The sequence below is a fragment of the Falco peregrinus genome, chromosome 2 (assembly GCF_023634155.1).
Source record: "Falco peregrinus isolate bFalPer1 chromosome 2, bFalPer1.pri, whole genome shotgun sequence".
Classification (NCBI taxonomy): Eukaryota; Metazoa; Chordata; class Aves; order Falconiformes; family Falconidae; genus Falco; species Falco peregrinus.
In genome coordinates, this window is record NC_073722.1 from 110,672,115 (window position 1) to 110,687,383 (window position 15,269).

General features: G+C 40.8%; 1 protein-coding gene across 4 annotated transcripts in view; it reads left to right on the forward strand.

Annotated features, from left to right (window-relative positions):
* Positions 1-3,081: 3,081 nt before the first annotated feature.
* The window catches only part of USP32 (ubiquitin specific peptidase 32), an 81,155-nt gene continuing 68,967 nt past the window's right edge, over positions 3,082-15,269 (forward strand). For 2 of the 4 annotated variants that reach the window (XM_055795584.1, XM_055795585.1), the window contains exon 1: positions 3,669-3,839. In XM_055795584.1, coding sequence (XP_055651559.1) covers positions 3,782-3,839 — 58 coding nt within the window. In that variant the 5' untranslated portion in view covers positions 3,669-3,781. Of the gene's footprint in view, positions 3,176-3,667; positions 3,840-15,269 lie in introns of those variants that run through there. The other 2 variants (XM_027781352.2, XM_055795583.1) reach the window with 2 other exon arrangements.

Consider the following 15,269-nt stretch of genomic DNA (forward strand, 5'->3'; position numbering starts at 1 on the left):
AGCAGTTCCACAATTACTTGGGTTATCTCTGTTGAGTTCAGGCCTTTCCAATGCAAATGTTTCAAGAAACACTTTCTCCCTAGCAGATGCCCACGTCAGCCTCAGCTGAAGTCTGTGTGACTTTTCTTCCCCCCAGTCACCAGGAGGATGACAGCTTGGTTGCTCTACCAAGAAGGTAACGTTGCTGCAAGCTCCTGCAGCTTCTGTGCAGGAGGCAATGTCTGTTTTTCCAGATACTTGACAATGATGCAAAGACACTTAAAAGATATTTGGGAAGTGCTTATGAATTGATTTGTGATTAGTGAATAATTAAATAAATCACAGCAATCAAAAGGACACGTGGCCAGTTACAGTTAGATTTGCATATATAGCCCTTTTCTGCTAGAAAAGCAGAGCTTAATTCACCTAATACAAATATAAATTCACTGTATCTTAATTTGATTTTCCTTTGACATAATATTTAAATAGTAGCAACATCTATAATCTTATGCTCCCCAACAAGGCTTCATTAAAAACTTACTGCCAGATCTAATCATGGTTAGCATACAAAGTCTTATCTCTAGGTTCCTCCTTCAATGCCTTTGAGAACATACCTAATTTAATCTGAACAAAGACACTGCCATCGTAAACCTCCAGTCTGACTTTTTCCATTCTAGAATATCTTTGTTATTAAATTTGGCACAAGCTATGGTGCATACAATGGATCAAGCAAATTATTTTAAAGCACTCTTCAAACAAAATTTTACTGCTTGTTAGACATCATTTGTATCTCTGGGACATGGAAGAGATGTCACTTGAGTTTGGATTTTTAAAAATGTACAAAAATATAGGGTAAGTCTAAACTTAGCTAGCTATGAAAACCAGCAAGCTTGAAAGTAATACATGCTTTTAACCATTTTGGAAAGAGCATTTAGAAAAACATTTGAGGTGTTAACCATCATTATTAACCATCATTCCAATCCATTTTCCTTCTAGAGGAAGGAACTCCTCACTAGAGGTTTCTGCCTCCTCATTTGCATCAAATACAGTCCGTTGTTTGTGACTATACTTCAAGCTGGTGGCAGGATCTGACCTGTAATTGTAATTTTAGACATTCATTTTTTTTCATGACTTGCCAAGTGAACCAGTTGCCATTAAAAACCTATACTGCCTAATAATCTTTGCTGCCTGAGAACAGGGTTTGGGTGTGCTACAAGTGGAGGCTCTGTCAAGACCTAACAGATAAAAATGGAATAGTTTTGCAAAGTGATGGTGGGGCCTCAGCTGAAAATGGGGTAAAAGTCTGGTTATCCATACTCGAAAAAGTGATCTGAAACTGGCATAGAGTGAGTCTGCTAAGAATTGGTGGAATTGATGTACTTCATTAGAGAGGGGCAATTAGAAGAGCTTAACTTGTGGAAGGCTTTTTTGAAATCTGAAAAGAGAACTATGGGTTTCCGTAAATATACTAAAAGGGATGCTGGTAATTCATCCATGTTGCTACATGGAATCGAGGAGATGCAGGACAGCAGTTAAACTGTGGGGGTTGCAATAGCATTGAACAGGAATTGTTGTCCCGCAGATTCCTTCACCTCTATGCATCTTGAGGAAACAGGCCTGGGAGTGTTAATGTCAGTTCTGTGGTATGCCTCGTTACTTGGGTTTTGGTTGTTGCTGTTTAATAATACAACCTACTGAAAGTAACAGACTTAAGGGAGGCGAGGCAAGGATAAATAGTCCTGGAGACATTGGCGTGAAAACTAGAAGAAATTGGTGTGAAGCTGTGTTACAACACCATTGTAGTTGTTTCCTGCTCTAATTGCTTTCTGTAACTGCTCTGGCAGTTTGGGTCTGGCTGTATCCCAGCGCAGCTTGTTCCAAGCAAAATGGGACTCTCTATTGTTATCTTTGCAATTCAGAGGAGCAACCAAAACATTAAAAGATTATTACTAGACATAAGGTCACAAAGGAATACCACAGTGAAGTGGGGAATTAAACCATGTCTCCTCAGCTGTGAGTTAATACTTAAAAAAAGTGGTCCATCACAAATGGAGCATGGCAAAAAGAATGCCATCGTTAGGGTTTGGAATACTTTATTTAATCACAAGATGAAACAGACTTCCCTAGCTGTTTCTAATATTGCTGACATGCTTTTGATTGACCTGTTGCCATGTTTGTAGAATTAATTCTCTCTGATTTTTTTTTCCAAACAGTTTATATTGTATCTAGATTGAAAGCTGCTTGGGTGGGGGACTACACTGAGAAGAGATATGTAAAGGCAGCATAAGAGTAAGAGGCTGCAAGGGAGCTTATAACCTCTTTAAAAGATAAGTATGTAACAAGTGACTGGTAGGTGAAGTATGTTTGCAATGGTTTAATTTATAATTTTTAAAAGCATTTAAGCTTCCCCCTCACCGTCATAGTCTATATTCCAGAGAGACAAAAGGTTATTTGTGGCAGATTTTATGCTTGAGTGTAATAATTATATTCTTTGTCACAGATCTAAGATGATAAACAATTCAGATGATGGCAGAAAAAAAAAAAGCAAGGAGGCTTTACAAAGCTTAATTCATTTGCAGTGTCTTTGCAGTTGAGTAGCATTATGTGAGGAGAAATTTGGCCTTCAAGCTAGCTTCTCTGTGAGCAGCATTCCTGGCTTTGCATATCAGAGATGAAATTTGTTTGGAATGTTTGCTATAAAAATACCTACGTGTGACCTTACATCAGCGTGAAAGTAACTTTGGCTTGACCTTTCTCCAGCTCTGATGTGGTAAGATCATTCAGTACGGAAACTGTAAATCGGGGAATGACTCGCAACTGGTGTTTTCACAAGCTTTGTTTCTGTGCATGGAACAATCCTTGGAACAAGCTGCCCTTGGAAATCAGTGTTTTCTTTCAAAGTCCTTATTTTCTGCTTGGGAGTGACCCAGGGTACGTTACCAGGATTAATGTTGTAACAAAGCCATTTGGGAAAACCTCCCGTTCTGTACAAGTATAGGACTGAATACTAAACCCAAACATGTTCAAGAGCAAGCAAAGGACAGAGGTATTTCTGATCCTTTTACGATTCAGTCCGTGTTTCTGTTTCAGACACTGAAAAGACATTTTAATGGAACAGGAACTTCCTTCCGTCACCCCGTACCTGCAGGAACATCTCCTTCGGGGACTTGCTGAGGAGAGCCGCAGCCCCTGTGAGGTACGAGGGGGGCTGAAGGGCCGAGGCGCTGGACCGCCACCCCCGCACTGCCCGGGGTGGGGGGGAAAGGCCGTTCCGCCGGGCTGCCCCGCACCCCCTCAGTGCCTGCCCGCCCACCCAGGGGAGCGCTGACAGGTGGCGAGCGGCAGGTTCTGAGGCGTGAGGGCAGAGCTCTTCCCGGGCCCTCCGTGGCACGGCTGGCCGCCCCCAGGCCGGGCCTGAGGCGCTGGCCGCGCTGCACGCCCGCCGCCGGGCCCCGCTGTCCCAAGGGACGGGCAGCGGCTCGCCCGGGCCGGCTGCTGAGGGAGAGGCGCGCGCCTTCGGCGGGCCGTGAGGGGGAGGCGGGAAGCGCGCGGCGCCCGTTAGGGGGCGCCAAGGGAGAGGCGGGCGGCCCTCCCCGTCACGTGGCGCGGCGCGGCGGGCTGCTCACGTGACCCGCCATGGAGGCGGCAGCGGGGAGGGCGCGCGGCCGCCTCCTCCCCCCGGCCGCCGCGGCCCGCCCCGCCCCCCCCCGCCCGCGCCCTGTGCTCCGGAGTCGCTAGCGGCGCAGCCCGGCTCCGCGGCGCCCAGCCGGCCGCCGGGGGAGGCCATGGACTGAGGGGCATCATGGGCGCCAAGGAGTCCCGCATCGGCTTCCTCAGCTACGACGAGGCCCTGCGAAGGGGTGAGGGCGTGTTGGGGGGTGGGGGGGAAGGTGCGGAGTGATCCGTTGGGGGGGGGGGTGTCTGCGGGAGCGGGCCCCGCTCTGCCCCTGTCAGCGGGCGGCGTGGCGGTGCCTGGTGACTCCTCGCACCACCATGACAGACCCCGGCGCGGAGGCACTTGCGCCGTTCCTCTACCTCAGGCTCCTTCCCCGCCCCCTTCCCCCCCCCCCTTTATTTATTTATTTATATGTATATTTATCTCCCCTACGTTAATAATGGGGCCCGGGCTGCAGCGCTGCGGGGGGGTCTCTCCAGTCGCAGCCGCCCCCCCCGGCGGTGCCGTCCCGCGGCCCGGCGCTGAGGGAGCGCGCGGAGGGGCCGGGGCACCCGGCGGGCGCTGTCGCCGCCAGACCCTCCTGCCACCCGGCAGGCTCGGCCTCGCCGTGCCCGCGGCTGGGAGGCGGCGCCGGGCAGCCCTGCCGCTCCGCTGTGACAGGAGTTACCGCGCTGGCCGCCCATGGCTCGTCCCTGCCGGCTCCTCATGTTTACTTGGCGCTGCCCGCGATAGGGAGCGCGCATCTGCATCTCTGGGTGGGAAGATGGATGTAGCTCGGCGTGGTTTGTTATATCTGTTGCTGGTTTAGTCCGTTTCTAGATTGCTCCCGGAGAATTTAAAGAGGAACTAGTGAAGGGAAAACATAAACAAGCTGAATGCTGAATACTCGCAGCTGCAGGGCTTCGAGGCGACGGGCAAGCTACACCCTGTCAGCTACCTTGCTCCAGGACTGATATCCAAGTCCAAGGACAAAGAGGGACAGTAATTTTCAACAGTAAATGGTTTGCAGGAAGGCTGGTTTTTTATAATTGTTGCCCTATTGTGCGTTCATGTGATGCAGCATGGACAGTTGAAGCAGTTCACCTGTTTGATATTTAAAGCACTGATAAAATTTGTAAGCTCAAACCAATACGTGGCTGCCCTTTTTATTTCTACTTGTATCTGAAAAGCATGTAAAGATTGATAAGGAAAAGTGGGAGGAAACATTGAGCATTAATTGAAGGACAAACGAATTGATGTGAAATGGGATTTTTATTAAGTATTTTAATTTATTTTTTTTTATGGTGGAACCTCTGAGGGGTGCCATGTCAAATAGGAAATGGAGCAACATACTGTCAAGCAGAAGAACCAAATACGTGATTCAAACTCACTTTTGGTACAGATTTTAAACGTAGCCTTGAAGAATTTCAGATCTAGTGAAAGTATAGGAAGTCTTCAAAAGCATTGCTATATGTATTTTTAGAGGAGCTGGAGTCATAAATGTAGCTTGGAGAGGCGTGAAGTTGGCTATAACAAGAAGCGTTTGAAATAAGCTCTTTGGTGGAAAAGATATTTGTTTGGTCAAGACATATGTTCCAAAGTTCGTAAATAAGAAAAACCAAATGTTTTGAGTTTTCAAGTTAGATTTAAACTGGTACACTGCCTCAAAATCTAGGAAGTTCATCTGGATGTTTCACAATTAAAAGTTTACTTGACATAAAAATAAGATTGATTTTTTTAACAAGTTATTTAAAATTATTTCTTGCATAGTGAATGTAGTATTTTTCTTTGATGTTATTCTATCTGTATGAGGCATTTAATACTGTTTTTCTGTAGGAGAACAGAAAGGTTGTTTTAGGCTCTCTAATATAAATTGATGTTTTGCTAAATAACTATGTTGTTTACTTAACCAGTGAATCATTGTGTGTATAAAACAGGCTAGTTATCAAAACATTATTTGTTAGGCCATTCTTACTTGCACAGAACCATGCTGGTACTTGTGGCATTTCTGTGGACACAAACAGAGATAATGGATAAACACAAATACTAAAAAAAAGAAAGCCAAATACATTTATATCTAATTAGAGCTGCCTTCTCTAATGTTGTGTCCTGGTCGTTAAATAGCAAGAAAGTTTTATATTAGGTGATACTGTACAAATTCTTCAACTGTGAGTTCTTCATATGTAATCGATAGTGGTGAATTATACTTGCAGAAGTAGTAATCGTTCAGAACATTCTGATCTAGAATCTAGATGTGATTCAGAAAGTGAGACGCTAGTTTTAATTTCAGATTCCCAGAATATTGGGGAAAAATGCAATAAGTGCTGCTGGTTCTGTAAGCTTCAGAAAATAAGGCTTGTAAGCTGTGAATGGCTGCAGTTTTATTTATTGCAATTCCGTTTTGGGAGTAATCAAAGGTTGTGAAGGTGAGGAGAGTTTTTGTGGTTAAACGCTCACAATATAAATAACGGTAGCTAAAATGTAACTTCTATTCAAGGAGATGAAAGCCTGAGAGCGGTCTAGTGTTGAGCATGAAATGGTACTGCAATTTTTTTTTTCTGCTTGTTCACACACACAGCTGACTGTGCTGTGGATGACGTGGCCATGTGGATAGGCATGATGAAGTTGTCTTGTGTCCACCAGTGCAGGTCACACTGAGCCTTTTTAGTCTTCCTTTTTCCCTTGTGCCTTGTGAAATCTCTGTCCGGTTGTGTAGTTTGGGAGTGAGAAGTAAGGGATGCTATTTTAGGCATCTCTTCTCTTGTTATGAATATTCCCAAGTTACGGTCATCTTATTTATAGTAGCCAGAGGCACTACTTTGTTGTTGTGGAAAAGGTATGGGTTCCAAACTTGAGGGAAGAGCTCTTCCTGACCCCTTAGACCTCCTTCTGAGCATGGCTTCTTTGTAAGGAGTTGAAATTCACAGACAGGTTGTTATAGGTGAAGTAAAAGAAGTGCTTCATTCCAAACTGGGCATAAGATTTTTGGTTACTTTATCAAATTTAAGTTTGTGAATGTGGTTCTTGACTTTGTTGCACTTTTTTCTTAGCCCTAAGCTCCAAGAGTGGTTTTCTTCCTAGGGCAGTACTGCAAGTCAGGCAGGCTTCCCTAGCTCGCTCAGTATCCCTTTTTGGTTTGGTAACATTTCCAACGTGTGCCTCTGATTTCTGACGCCTCTACTATCATTCTGTTAATCCGGCTGGCTGGCTGCTCGCTCTTTCTGAGAACGCCTAGTGCTGGGCCTTGCCTTACGCCTGGGAGGTAGCATTCTAAAGTCTGCCTTATCTTTTACTTGTTCTGCTGGCAGCCTTGACACCTGATTTCTTAAAGAGCTGTCTTCGGGCCAATAAAACTTTATAAAAGGAGGAACTTTCTATTACTGTTGTACTAGCTCCAGCACAGCAGCTTCTGCACTATGCTGTGTTGTGTATAGGGTATTTTAATGAGGATTCCCTGGGAGAGAGATGGCTACATAGTATTGATGGCCAATTTATTTCAGATTCCCTAAGAACTGTATTTTCCAGTGACTGTTAATGTATTCTGCTTAAGTAACTTTCAAAACATAATTGCAGACAGAGTGTAAATTTATGCAGATACTTGGAAGTTAAGAAATTATAGGATCTATTGCTAAAGTTTCTGTGAATGCCACTTGGGGAAGGTCATGCTAATTCAGGCCATTTTCAGCTTGTGTATGCTAAATATTGTCGGGTAACCACTTAAAAGAAATGTCAGTGAATAATCATGGATCTGTCAAATTTGTGCCAGAGTGGAAGGCGTGTAAAATTTTTGTTGCATGTATGCTGGGATGGAAGAAGGGGGAACTGCCACAGCGTCAGTGTGGTCAGTGAGTACTGTTTGGAGAAAAGAGTGGCATCTGATAGATCTGTTACATTATGTTCTGTGCACAATTATCTCTGAGAAAAAGAGCAAAAAGAAAGAACAAGAATAGTGCCGTCTTTCAAAAATGTATGTGCAATTAAAATGCCAGCTAATATTGAGGCAAAACTTGCAGGTGTATAAATTTCGTAGGATTTGCTTCTGGGGAGGTCATGAAATAGTTTCTGAGGACAGTTTTCTTTCCTATTTGTGTAATCTCAAAGATGCTACCAACTGAAGAACAAGAAGCCTGTCAAAGCAATGAAAACTTGCTTTAATCCACAAAAATATTAGTTAGTATGCTTTCCAATAATGACTGATGTTATGTGATGGGCAGAGGATAAATCTTGCTAATGACCTTTTGTGTCTTGATTGAATTTGAAAAATAGCTACATTTGTTTTATTTAAATCAAGGCGTGTATATCTGATGTCTGATTGTTAATATCCTCAAATGTACAGATGTAATAAATCTGACAAAAGGGTGATGGAAAACTTGTGCAAATATATAATAATGTATTTGAGGTTGTCTTGATCTCAACCTGGTGACAAAATCCATGGACTCAGCCTTTGATCCCACAGAAGACTACTTTTTATTACTCCAGACTATGAAATTAACTTAATAAACCCCAGATGCATTTTTAGGAAAAGTGATCGGGGAACCATTTTAGTGTTTTATTCTTTCTATATCCCATGAAGGCAGTTGTTCTACTTTCTTTTCTCTCATATTTGAGAAACCATGCTTGAACTCCATAGGTAGGCGAACATTCTTCAGGGTGTGTTGTTTTCTAGGGGTATAAACCTGTGTCCTTCTGTTTAAGGAGTTTTGAATTTTTAGCTGCATGTGTTGAAAATGCCTAGATCTCTCTCAGCCCTCTTTTTCTTCTTATTTTTTTTGAAGCTATCAGAATGAATGGATCCACTGTTGAGACGGTCTAGGTTATACAGCAAGACTTGTTATGTCAGCCGGTATTTGATGGCTTTAGGGCTCTGTCATATGATTAAAGCAGGTATGAATGCATAGCTTCACACTTCCTGTTTATAAATCCGTAGAGCTGCAAGTAGCTACTCAAATTCACAGTAATTATTTCACAACTTTGGCATTCAGTTCTGATGCTTGTTTTGGGAGGATACCTCAGCAGTCTCTGCTGAACACCTACTACAATGCACAGGTGACTTGGGGAATTTTACCTAAACTTCCATGAACTGCTGAAAAGAGGCTACTGTTAGAAGAGGAGTTGTTTATTTGTAATTCTTCATCTGCTGAGTTGCAGTGACCACTTTCTCCTCTTCTACGTCAGGTTCCAAGTTTAAAGAAGTGTACTCAGTGGTTTTCAACCTCTTCTTACTTTTAACTGCTCAAGTTATTTCCTATTGGAAATGAGGAACATTGGTGTAGTGAACTTAAGTCAAGTAAGTTTCCTTTCCTGAGAAGCCTTTTGCGGTCTTTAGAAGTTCTTTACGAAATACTAGTTGCAAACTTAAAGGTTAGAAGAAGATGTTGCCTTCTGCTGAGGCTTCTCTGTGTGCTGCAGTTCTGAAGGAGCTGATCGTGTACCTTTTAGTAGGTTTTTAGTACTTCTTGGTGGTTCCCAAGTCCCGCTGTTCCGAGCATGGCAGGGAGTTGTCGAGTAAGCGCTGAAATGTTGGATGTGCACACAGTGACGTAAGTCTGATAAAGGAGGGTTTAACAATGTAGGCATTTCATAAACAAGAAACATCTTAAAGCAAAGAGCTCTTAGAACCTTGAAATATGATTCAGTAAGTGTTAGGAGTCCTCTGTTTCTCACTTTCAACAGGTGAATCTTGTGTTTAAGTAATAGTAGTCTTATAACATTGGATGCATTTTTGTTCTGTCAGCACGTTACTTGAGATTCAAATCAAAGTGGTCAAGGAAAGCTGCCAAATGAGTGTAAAAAGATAATATCATTCCAGCCACGGTGGTTGGAAACTAAAGGATAAGCTGAACAAATCCTCATTTTGAGTGTTAAACATCTTGTTATAAACAAAAAGTACACTATCAGGCTATTATATCTGTGATGTATTTTCTTGTATTGATGTAGACTAAAATTGAGTACTCAAATACTCAGTAGGTTTGTTTCATAGATTATATGCCCATATAGCTCATAGCTCATGTAACTGTTGCTTGTTCTGCTTTATTTCTTGTATGTTAATCGATGAAATCAGTTATTTTCTTGATCACCTCTCTCTAATCAGTTTCTAGTTTTTACTCCTGTAACAGCAGGCTTTGTGTGGCTTCTTGTTTGCTTTGTTAAATATACCTGCACAGAGAAAGCTGTTGAACTTTCATCCTTAGAGGTTTTCAAGACCTGCCTGGACAAAACCCTCTGCAAGCTGGGTTGAGTTCAGTGTTGACCCAGTTTCAAACACAAGGTTGAACTCGGTGACCTCCTGAGATACTTTCCAGCCTGATAAATTCTATGCAATATTTCTGTTCATCTTGAATTTTGTAAAGCCTATTTTTATGAAATACAACATCAGGGTCCTAAATCTACCTGACAGTGTCCTACAGAGAAAACAAGACAAAAATAGAAAATAGGAAGCTTTTCAAAATGATATGAAGTATTTCTAATGAAATGTGAAAGGGGAAAAAAGAAAAGAGGGGGCTACTTGAGTCCTGTTATACTTGACTTGTAACAGTATCCGGCTTTCTGGATGCTGGCATTGTGGGAGAAATGAGTAAAACCACCCTCACTCCCCTTCCTGTACTCAAAGGGAAGCCAGCCTACTCTCTCATTTCATAAAGTAAGCCAGGCAGGCATTCAGCTCCATAGTACTCAAAAAAATTGATATCACATTCAAAAAATGGGCCTGTGAAGGGATGACAAACTTTGTGACAATAAAACAGAACATAGCATTAGCAAGCAATGTAATTAGGTGAGGCATGATATGTCTATTTAATTCTATAAATTAAGGTTATCATACAACTGCTGCTTTGTAATAGGACTGACAATGATTTTTTTCTGTTTGAAGAAAACAGATGTTTCTAACATCTGTCATTAAAAAATGACAGAGTATCTTCTAAAAATGGAGTATATTTTTGGTTAGGTTGTGAATTCATACATGTGTTCTAAATAATGTGGTATATGAGGGATGCCAGGTAGGTGTCATGAGTTGTATGTCCTTTAGCTCTTATCACAGTATCTGTATGACTTAGCTACTGATTATTTTTAAAATACTCCTGCTCTTTTTTTGGTTCAAGAGGAAATTCAAAATATAGTGAGCATACAGAAATGGAGGAGGAGTAGAACAAATGCTGCATTTTCAAATACCGGAATTGTTTCTGTCCACTGACTTAAGGTATTTCATGGTCTATTGTTAACTGGAGCTACCCAGCTGGCTTTTTTAGGGCTCCTGGGTTATTTAACAGTAGTCTATTAAATTTAGATGTTTGTTTGGTGGGGAGCTTTGCATCCACTTAAGTCCTGCTGGCCAGGTAGGTGCTGTGTTCCTCCTTGGCTTGGGAGGTGTGGTCTTGTTTTACTGCTGCTGACTGAGGGGCTGGAAGAGCACCAAGAAACATTTGGTGTCTCACCACAGAACCTTATAGAGTTAGGTACTTACAGACACCTGTGAAGTGAGGTTGTGTTCTTAATGACAAGAAGAAGTGTGAGTGTTTTTCTGCCTGCTCTTGAATGGTAAGTCTTTGCCTTTGTAATGAGTATGGTGATTGCTATCCACTCAGCTGCTGCACCCTAGGTAGCTAGCAGCACTAAACTAATTGGTGGTAACGTACAGAATGGTTTTGAATAATATGTGGGGCTTGGTGTTCAGTGGAGGCTAAACTGCCCAACCTCTCTGTAGGTGTTGACTGCTAGCTGTGTTCTACAAGGAGCATCCAAGGAGATGGGAAGTGTGCTGGAGGTATATATGCAGGTTGTCAAGTTCTGCATGCATGTTCTTGGAATGGCATTTTACAATCTAGTCTTGGGTATTGTTCATAACAAAACTGATCATTTCCTAGTTTAGCTTTCTGTATAGGAAAGTAAGTTCTTAAGGTTAATTCTAAATAAGACTTTAAATTTTTAAATATTTTAAAACCAAGTTATTTCATTATTTGTTATATTGCTTGAAGCAGTTACTTTTTCTTTAAGTTATACTTAGTCTGAATTACTGTGAGTGTCCATGTGATATTTGCAGTAGTGAAGAACTACAAAAAGCATCTTTTAACATTTAATTTTCATATGAAAAGGTCATTTACATAATGATACAACGAAGCCTTTAGGCAAAGATGAATGTAGAAGAAAAATCCATTAAGGTAGATTCTGCCTTAGAGTTTGAAAGGGTCTAATTCACAAAACTTTGAATACTATATTATTGCTGGCACTTACTGGAATAAAAATACCCTGCTTGCTGAAAGAGTGGCAAAATCCTAATGTACCTTCTCTTTTGTGATTTCTTCAGGGACATCTTTCCTTTGTTAGTGATGACTGTGTATAGCTTTAGTGTTTTCAGCTTAGCTGTGTAATAGTACTTACCGTTTCTTCTTTACGTAATGAATTTTAACACGTCGGAGAGTGGGGTTTTTTTTAATGAGTAGGGTTGGTGTAGTCCTTATAGGTGGGGACATGTTTGGAAAGAATACATCTTTCTGCACTGCAGTTTTATTAAACTAGTGTAAAAGCTTTTCTAGATTTCTGATTCTTCATGGGTATAGGCTGGGTTCAAATCTTGGTTTTAAACAAAATGTGTCTGCATACAGTTTTTTAGTGGTTCACCATATCTGTTTAAAAACTGATGCAAGTTATAATCAATCACAGCATTTTTCCGTGTAGACCATTAAGTCATTCATTATAATGACAAGAAACAAAGTAAATTATGCTCGTTATTTTAGTGTAATACTGACATGTGGCTGAGTTCTAGGAGGTAGAGATGTGTGTTTCTTGGTTAAATAATATTAACAGTTTAACAAAATTACTTTCTTTTAAAAATATGCTAACATTTGCAACATGGCCCTTATTTGGTTTTGAAGCAAAACAGGATATGTCTGAGAAAGGTTTGGACAAATGACAATCAAGGCAGTTTGTAATGACCAGGGTTTATTTCCTATTATGTACTTAAAGTAAAAATAGTGAAAGCACTGAAATAGTTACTTACCTGAATCATTACCTCCACTACAGTGATTAGGTATCGCAGGTAGGGTGAGTTGGCATATCAAGTGACATGCCATGATCTCTAGGGTGTTTAAATCCTCCTCTCCCTTTTCCTTTTAGCCTATCGCAACACATAACAAGCCTCTCTTATCACATGGAAATGTGCTGATGGGGCTAACAATTCTTTGTGCTAACCATGTGGTGTATTTGGGGCAAAATAATGATCTCTTTTCTGGAATGGTATTCATAACTGGCATAGGTTAATGTGTTCACCAGTGCATTAAGGTGGAATGTGCTGCAAACCATCCAGAGTTTCTGGGACAAGGATGCTGTTGAAACTAACAAGACAGCCCCTTACTCATAATGGGGAACTTTGGATGCATTGGTCAGACAGGCAGAAATACCATCAGGCTTTCCACATGGCTATATACTTCAGTTTTGACTTGTAGCGTGGTTTTAAACAGTCAGTGAGACATTCTGTACCTTGAAAAGGGATTTAACTTCTCGTCAGGTACGCTGCAGGTGCATGTCACGAGCTGCAGAGAAAAGCAGCGTAGAACTTGTCTGGAGTGAGGCAGCCACACCAATTGTCCAAGTGCCATACTTGCTTCTAACCATCACCTACAAAGGGAAAGTGAAGCTAATTCTCAGTGTCTTCTATAACATTTCTTTTTTTTTTTTTTTTTTTAATGTCCAGGTCCTTTGAAGCTGTTTTGCTTAGTTTAGAGTCTGGATTGGACTGAGAAGTTACGAGAGGCAATGTCACCAGGCCAAAATAAGAGATAATTGCATTCTGTATAAAAATGTATTCTTTGTCCTTTAAAAATAAAACCTATTACAAGCCCTTTTGAATTCTTCCTCACAAGCTGTTTTTTTTATTCACATTGTATCTATCTTTTTGTTAGTGCTGGTCTTTCAGTTGTCATCCACTCATACAATTTAATTTCATGTTAACTATTTAATGTGGAATGTATGCTTAAATTTCTTTTGTGCTTTGAATTCATATTCCTTATCTTAATTTATAGTGATAATGGAAATGCTCGGGTTTTGTCCTGTGGCAGACTGCTTTGGCAGCAAGTCATGAACTGAAGTACTTTAACAGGTATTTGCTGCTCTCTCAGTGGAGCTCTGCAAATGATTGCAAGACTGATTTAGCTGGATTTTTTTGACAGTTGTTTCAAATGATCAATTTTAATGCAGTAGTTGGAAAATCTATTCTAAAATTCTGAAACCTTGAATGAAAAAAATGTGGAAGGAACTCAGAAACCCAAGCAGAACAGGAAGTGCCAGATTTAATAAGTCTGTGGATATAGAGAAAAAGAACTGAAAGTATTGGGATAGTAATTATGAGAACTTCAGTTTTGCAGATTGAATTAGTTCTAAAAATGAACTTGAATATGGCATCATGAATCTATTTAGGGCTGAAGAAGCACTTCCTTTCAATCCGTGTTTCTAGTTGTTAAGTGTAGTCCAGAAACAAAATCTTACTCTGCACTGGAAATTTCCTGATCTTGCAAAGATTTTTACCATGTTTTCCCTAACTGTGATACAGCTAAATCCTGGATTTTAGTTTAAAAATTAGAAAAGTGGATTTGCACCTCACAGACCTTGAAGCAGTGTTGCTCTTAAGAAAAATCATCATCAGCAGTTAGTGCAGTCAGTATAGCCTGCTCTGTATGCTTTGAGGATGTTAATGAAAGTTGTTATCAGTGGAAAAGTGATGTGAGAGCTTTTTGGTCCCTGTTTTCCAATCTTGCAGCTAATAACATGATTTTTATTTTCCTAAAGAATTATAATAGATCTTTTTTGCCACTGACAAATTCCCCATGTTTTTGTGTTAGCTGCAATTCAGCTTTGTCTTCTCATCACCTTGCTTAAAGCGCAGTTGTGTAAATATCTTGTGTGAACTTACTTTATTCTTTAAATAATGAGTGCATTGCCATGTAGATAGGTTAAAAGAGGAAGGAACCATAATACACACTAATTTCGATATGGAACACTGGCTAGATCTCCTCAGAAGTCAGAGAATTAAAAGAATAGAGGTTAAAAAGCAGAATATAAAAATTTGATAAATATATCTTCATATAAAATGTTGATAATTTATTATGTAAATGTACTGCTTCTAATAGAGACAGTACTGTCCTTGGGGATATCTTGTGAGTCTCTTCAGGGATTCAGGGAGAGATTCCAACTGCTGATGCTATTCAGGGCATCTTAGCTCTGTGGTGTTAAGTCATTCTAATACCGTTTCTGTTTTTCTTCTGTGAAACAATGGACAGTGTGTTTATACAAAACTGAAATTTGAGTCATTGCATCAATCTAAATTGGTCAGTGGCAGTAAAATTAACTGCAAGGTGGTTTCCCATACAGCTGTTACATGGGGTATCTAAATATGCTATCTCATTCTTCTAAGTGTAGGGCCTTAGGAATAGTGTGCATCTGATGAGGAGTATTTTTAGAGATTCATTTTTTAATAGACCACAGATATTCTTAAAACTAGTATGTCCTCTTTCAGGATAATTCTTCAAAATATTAGTCCTGGGGTGTTAATGGAGAATTCTCTTGACAGGAGATGCCGCAGTGGCAGTGGAATTTGGAAATAGTGACACTAATGGTTTGCTATTGTCTGTTAAAAAAAAAAAATAAT